Below are 7,500 nucleotides of genomic sequence, written 5' to 3' on the forward strand. Positions count from 1 at the left end.
CATCTCCTCACTCAGTCACAACTCTCCTCACTCAGTCACAACTCAGTCACAACTCTCCTCACTCAGTCACAACTCTCCTCACTCAGTCACAACACTCCTCACTCAGTCACAACCTCTCCTCACTCAGTCACAACTCTCCTCACTCAGTCACAACTCTCCTCACTCAGTCACAACTCAGTCACAACTCTCCTCACTCAGTCACAACCTCTCCTCACTCAGTCACAACTCTCCTCACTCAGTCACAACATCTCCTCACTCAGTCACAACTCAGTCACAACTCAGTCACAACCTCTCCTCACTCAGTCACAACTCTCCTCACTCAGTCACAACACCTCATTCAGTCACATCATCTCCTCACTCAGTCACAACTCTCCTCACTCAGTCACAACTCTCCTCACTCAGTCACATCTCCTCACTCAGTCAAAACTCTCCTCACTCAGTCACAACTCTCCTCACTCAGTCACAACTCTCCTCACTCAGTCACAACATCTCCTCACTCAGTCACAACTCTCCTCACTCAGTCACATCTCTCCTCACTCAGTCACATCTCTCCTCACTCAGTCACAACATCTCCTCACTCAGTCACAACCTCTCCTCACTCAGTCACATCTCTCCTCACTCAGTCACAACACCTCATTCAGTCACATCATCTCCTCACTCAGTCACAACTCTCCTCACTCAGTCACAACATCTCCTCACTCAGTCACAACTCTCCTCACTCAGTCACAACATCTCCTCACTCAGCCACAACTCTCCTCACTCAGTCACAACATCTCCTCACTCAGTCACAACTCTCCTCACTCAGTCACAACTCTCCTCACTCAGTCACAACATCTCCTCACTCAGTCACAACTCTCCTCACTCAGTCACAACATCTCCTCACTCAGTCACATCTCTCCTCACTCAGTCACAACATCTCCTCACTCAGTCACAACTCTCCTCAATCAGTCACAACATCTCCTCCACTACCGGTCAGTCACTCAGTCACAACCTCTCCTCACTCAGTCACAACTCTCCTCACTCAGTCACAACACCTCATCCAGTCACATCATCTCCTCACTCAGTCACAACTCCTCACTCAGTCACAACTCTCCTCACTCAGTCACAACTCTCCTCACTCAGTCACAACTCTCCTCACTCAGTCACAACATCTCCTCACTCAGTCACAACTCTCCTCACTCAGTCACAACTCAGTCACAACTCTCCTCACTCAGTCACAACCTCTCCTCACTCAGTCACAACTCAGTCACAACATCTCCTCACTCAGTCACAATCTCTCCTCACTCAGTCACAACATCTCCTCACTCAGTCACAACATCTCCTCACTCAGTCACAACATATATTCACTCAGTCACAACATCACCACGGGCGGGTGTTTAGGCGTCCTTCCTCTGAAGGCTGGTGGGTTTGAAGATCCTTTTAGTTTAACATGAAACAGCCCTGAAATCACCATCACCAAACTCCACCAGACTCCATGTAAATAATCAGTACTTTTATCAGCGTAAAACACACTTCATTCAAAGTGGGCAGAAACTAAATAAAACTATGAAAAGCCGTCTTGGTTCATCTTTCCACTGTTCCAACAATCACCACTCTGGTTTGGTTGAAATAAACCCTTAATTCATTTACATGTGGAAATATGCTGGCTCTATACATGCTAAAAGTCCTGATAATTCACATGGAGTCTGGTGGAAATATGCTGGCTCTATACACGCTAAAAGTACTGATTATTTACATGGAGTCTGGTGGAAATATGCTGGCTCTATACACACTAAAAATACTCATTATTTACATGGAGTCTGGTGGAAATACGCTGGCTCTATACACGCTAAAAGTACTGATTATTTACATGGAGTCTGGTGGAAATATGCTGGCTCTATACACACTAAAAATACTCATTATTTATTGGAGTCTGGTGGAAATACGCTGGCTCTATACACGCTAAAAGTACTGATTATTTACATGGAGTCTGGTGGAAATATGCTGGCTCTATACACACTAAAAGTACTCATTATTTACATGGAGTCTGGTGGAAATACGCTGGCTCTATACACGCTAAAAGTCCTGATTATTTACATGGAGTCTGGTGGAAATATGCTGGCCCTATACACGCTAAAAGTCCTGATTATTTACATGGAGTCTGGTGGAAATATGCTGGCTCTATACACGCTAAAAGTCCTGATTATTTACATGGAGTCTGGTGTAGTTTGGTGATGGTGATTTCGGAGCTGTTTCATGTTAAACTAAAAGGATCTTACTCTTTAACTAAAAGGTCTATCTCTGTAGGGATCCTTTCCATAATGTTATAAGATACTTTTAGCGTGTATAGAGCCAGCATATTTTATATATATATATATATATATATATACACACAATAAATATATATGTTTGTGTGCAGTTCCTCCAGAGCTGAGCGTCCCCAGGGGGCGCTCTCACCTCATCGCTCAGGAGGGTGACACCGTGGACCTGCAGTGTCTGGTGTCAGGGAAACCCAAACCCATCATCCTGTGGTCGCGGGCGGAGGAGAGCGGGGGAGCGGCGGCTCTGATGCCCGACGGCTCGGAGCAGACGGAGAGCTACGACGGCGTCCTGAGGGTCAGCAACGTGACGAGGGAGATGAGCGGGACGTACCGCTGCCAGACCAGCCAGTACAACGGCTTCAACGTGAAGCCCAGAGAGGCTCTGATCCACCTGGTGGTGCAGTGTGGGTAACGCACGCATACACGCACACACACACACACACACACACACACACACACACACACACACACACACACACACACACACACACACACACAGATACATACAAAGAGACACACACACACACACACACACACACACACACACACACACAGACACACACACACACACACACACACACACACACACACAGATACATACACAGACACACACACACACACACACACACACACACACACTCAGACTCAGTAAAACAGACACACACACACGCATACACACACACACACACACACACACACACACACACACACACACACACACACACACACACACACAGAAACACACACACACACACACACACACACACACACACACACACACACACACTCAGACACACACACACACACACACACACAGAAACACACACACACACACACACACACACACACACACACACACACACAGAAACACACACACACACAAACATCCTTATGGACATGTCCCAGACTTCCAAATACCAAAGTTATTAATTTACACTTATATCCAAGTTGGTGAATGAGATCTACCAAAGATTGATATTTCAATAATTTTGAATAGTAACTAATGTCCATATACAGATGAGAACAGCAGCCCACCTCACAGATACATACAGACTTCATAACCTCGTTTACGATTACAACGTCAGGAGAGTTTGGGATGTTTGTGAAGTAGTCCCTGTCAGATGTGTGATGATGAACCAGGTTAATGTTACAGTGCTGTGCTTGCAGATCTTGCTATCATGTCCATAGTTTATCTTTAGCAAGTCCTTAGCAACCAGATCAACCAGACGGTCATGTCTGGACACATACAGTCCTTTATAGTAGAAACATCTGTTTAGTATGTGTGCAACAGTTTGATTCTCCTGTTGAGTTGGGTGTAATATGCAGCAGGGGTCGTACTTTGATGGGTACCATGTTGGCAGATTATAGCTGGTTGGAAAACACTGTAATCTTCCTTTAATCATGAATATTAGGATGTTGTCTGACACAGATACACACACACACACACACACACACACACACACACACACACACACACACACACAGACAGACAGACAGACAAACAGACACACACAAAGACACACACACATACACACACGCACAGACACACATACACACAGTTAACTGTCCAGATTGTTAGAAATTCAGGTCTGCAGTGCATGATGGGTAAAAGTGGCTTCAGTTAGTTCTTGGTTTACAGAACGTTTACTACTTTTTTACTTAAATAACATTTGAAATGCAGGATTTGTGGCTAGAAAGCCACATCTCTTCTTGTTTTCACTGCAACAGCTGTAAGCAGATTATCGCCGGGGCAGATTACAGGTGGATTACGTTGAAATAAATCAAATAGAAATTCCACTCACACACGACACAAACTGGGTTTGAGCAAAGAAACGTCTCTGCTCCTCGAGAGAAGAACTGCAGGAGTTCAACGTGAACACAGACTGACATGGCAGCATGTTAGCGCTGCGAAAACAGGACGCCAAAAACACCAACAACATGCATTCATTCCTCCACAGTTTGTGTGTGCTTTCGCCCGTTAAAGTGCCCATATTATGAAAAAAAACACTTTTTCTGGGATTTGGGGAGTTATTTTGTGTCTCTGGTGCTTCATACAAACTTTAAAAATCCATCCATGGTGTTTAGAGTGAGATACGGTTTCTGAATGTGTCCTGCCTTCAGTCTCTGGGTGAGCTGGTCAAAATCTGCACGGCTTTCTACGTCACTAGCTGAGACGAGGGGGCTAGGGGGCTAACCGTTAGCATGCTAGCTCATTCTCAATGGCAAAACACTGCTCACACTCAGTGTACAGTACGAGCGCTGCTGATAGTAACGCCTCCACACATCCCTGACATCTCTATAATCCACGTAAGAGAGAAGACACACCAGCCCGATTATCGGCCGTTGGACCGTCTGGTGAGGTCGGTGACTCGAGTCTGGTCGGTGTGTTCGTGCCGTCGTCTGTTGGAGGAGCCGTCAGCCTTCATTTTGGCCGACCTGACATGTTCAGTCAGAGACAGGACAGTCAGAGACAGGACAGTCAGAGACAGGACAGTCGGAGACAGGACAGTCAGAGACAGGACAGTCGGGATTCACCAGGAAATGGGGAGCAGATGAGTCTCTCAAAATCTGAGTAAAATCTGTTAAACTGACCTTTGTTGATCTGAAATGAAGACAGATTCAGCAGCTGCACGGCCTATTTCTCTCTTCAAATGTTTTCAGAAACACGTTTCGGTGAACTATTTTAGTCCAATATGAGATCGTATTCTGAACGAGCCGCCATGACAGTCTGGCTGTGAATTTCTGGAGAAACCAGACCCACGTGACGCGTTCGTCCAATATTTCATTTTCTGGGAAACAATCAGACTGTTAATGGAAACAATACAGAGCAGCGCCGCCTGCTGCTATGGAGACGTATTACGAGCAGAGCGTACGCTCAAGTCGGCGTCTCCTCAGTGTGTTCTGAGGCATTTTTTGGACCTCGGGGACCCGACTGATCAGTCCGACTGACTTTACTGCCGACGGTCGGCCGTCTGGTTGGTGGGTCAGGGCCTTAAAGAAATGACCTCGGGAGGATTTCACACGACAGCTACAGCCGTCTGTTTGATTCTTCTGGCTGCTCACTGCTTTGAAGGATCTTGTTGCTTGTTTCTGCTAAGGTATTTGTGACTTTTTTGCAACGAAAATGCAGGGGGTTATGAAGTCATGCAAGTCCCGCATATTTTGCGCGGAAATCTTCAATTTATGCGGGCGAAAGTGCGGCGTATTTGAAAAAATGCGGGGCGTGATCGTGTCAGCTGCGTGGCGTGATCGTGTCGACTGCGTGGCGTGAGCGCGTCGGCTGCGTGGCGTGATCGCGTCGGCTGCGTGGCGTGATCGCGTCGGCTGCGTGGCGTGATCGCGTCGGCTGCGTGGCGTGATCGCGTCGGCTGCGTGGCGTGATCGTGTCGACTGCGTGGCGTGAGTGTGGCGTGCGGCGTATTTGAAAAAATGCGGCCCCCCACATAAATATGCGGACTTTAGCTGATTATGCATTGAATTATGAGATCACATGATCACGTTATTCTGGAGGGACTGAGTTATGAACCTGAAAATGAGCATAATATGGCCACTTTAACGGTGTCCAGCTCACGTTTTATAAATATGCTAATCGTGTCCACGTGAAGCTCGGAGATAAAAGCATATGAGCGACATTTCTAAATGAGCTCTTATTTTTTAGGGTTTTACTTTGACAATAATCCCTCACAGTCTGTTGGTTTTTCCTCCTGGATTACGGCGACGACAGTGACGGGCAGCAGCAACAAGATCCTTCAAAGCAGTGAGCAGCCAGAAGAATCAAACAGACGGCTGTAGCTAAAATCCTCCCGAGGTGGTTTCTCTAACGAGGATTATAGAGATGTCAGGGATGTGTGGAGGAGTTACTATCAGCAGCACTCATACTGTACACTGAGGGTAAACAGACACACACACACACACACACACACACACACACACACACACACACACACACACACACACACACACAGAGAGACACACACACACACACAGAGACACACACACACACACACACACACACACACACACACACACACACACACACACAGAGACACACACACACACACACAGAAACACACACACACACACACACACAGACACACACACACACACACACACACACACACACACACACACACAGACACACACACACAGAAACACACACACACACACACACACACACACACACACACACACACACACACACACACACAGGTACACAGAAACACACACACAGAGACACACACACACACACACACACACACACACACACACACACACACAGAGACTGAGACACACAGAAACACAGACACACACACACACACACACACACACACACACACAGAAAAGAAAAGGAAAAGCAGATGTAGCTGTGCAGGTTATTTATTGACCGGTACATCCAGAATGTCTCTCTCTTTGTCTCCTTCAATAGCAGAGAAATGTTTCTCACCGACTGAAAAGATTTCTCCGATGTCTACAGGCAACATGTTACCTGTTAACACGGTTATACAACAAGTACATTCAAGCAGCCAAGCTGACGTGCCAAGTCCTTAAATTGCCTCCCTGTGTCCTTCACTTGCTTCCCTCCTTCGCATCTTAGGCCTCCTGCACACTGGCTGCGTGGTGTGATCGTGTCGGCTGCGTGGCGTGAAAGTCTCGAGGTTTTGACATAAATGAAGATATAAATGTCATTTAAAAAATAATAAATAATAAATAATTATCGATTTTCAAATATTATATAGTATATATTTATATTTATGTTTATATTTATGTTTAACATGAAGTATACTACTGCTTGAGTGCAGTACATTTCCACAACTCTCCCCATAAAAATATATATATATCGAAATATGTGCAAACACAAAAATATTGACAAAATAAAGTTGAAGAACACGCTATTATTTCATTTTATCAATGGGAAACATCCATGTGTACGCTAGCCTTGCTAGCTGCTAGCCTTGTCCGTACAGACACGCTACAGAAACGCCACGCTCACGCCACACAGCCAGTGTGCAGGAGACCTAACTCTGATTCTCCACCGGGCGCGTCGCCATACCACACCGGGAGCATATCAGAAGTCTTTTTATTGTCTCCACAACAACTTTACAGAACAATCAGGTGCTTATACACGGATTTCTCGGCAACGTCATCACTGCTTGCCTACGCAACCGGGAGGCAGAAAGAAGACGTGTTTGGTGTAGCTAGT

The 7,500-nt window shown here is 46.1% G+C and overlaps 1 protein-coding gene across 1 annotated transcript in view; it reads left to right on the plus strand.

Annotated features, from left to right (window-relative positions):
* Positions 1–7,500, plus strand: part of LOC116053578 (MAM domain-containing glycosylphosphatidylinositol anchor protein 2-like) — a gene marked incomplete at its 5' end in the record, with an annotated part of 69,987 nt that overhangs the window by 17,494 nt on the left and 44,993 nt on the right. Inside the window, one exon of the mRNA XM_035994950.1 lies at positions 2,399–2,704. Coding sequence (XP_035850843.1) covers positions 2,399–2,704 — 306 coding nt within the window. The remainder of the gene's footprint in view (positions 1–2,398; positions 2,705–7,500) is intronic.

The sequence above is a fragment of the Sander lucioperca genome, chromosome 18 (assembly GCF_008315115.2).
Source record: "Sander lucioperca isolate FBNREF2018 chromosome 18, SLUC_FBN_1.2, whole genome shotgun sequence".
Lineage (NCBI taxonomy): Eukaryota > Metazoa > Chordata > Actinopteri > Perciformes > Percidae > Sander > Sander lucioperca.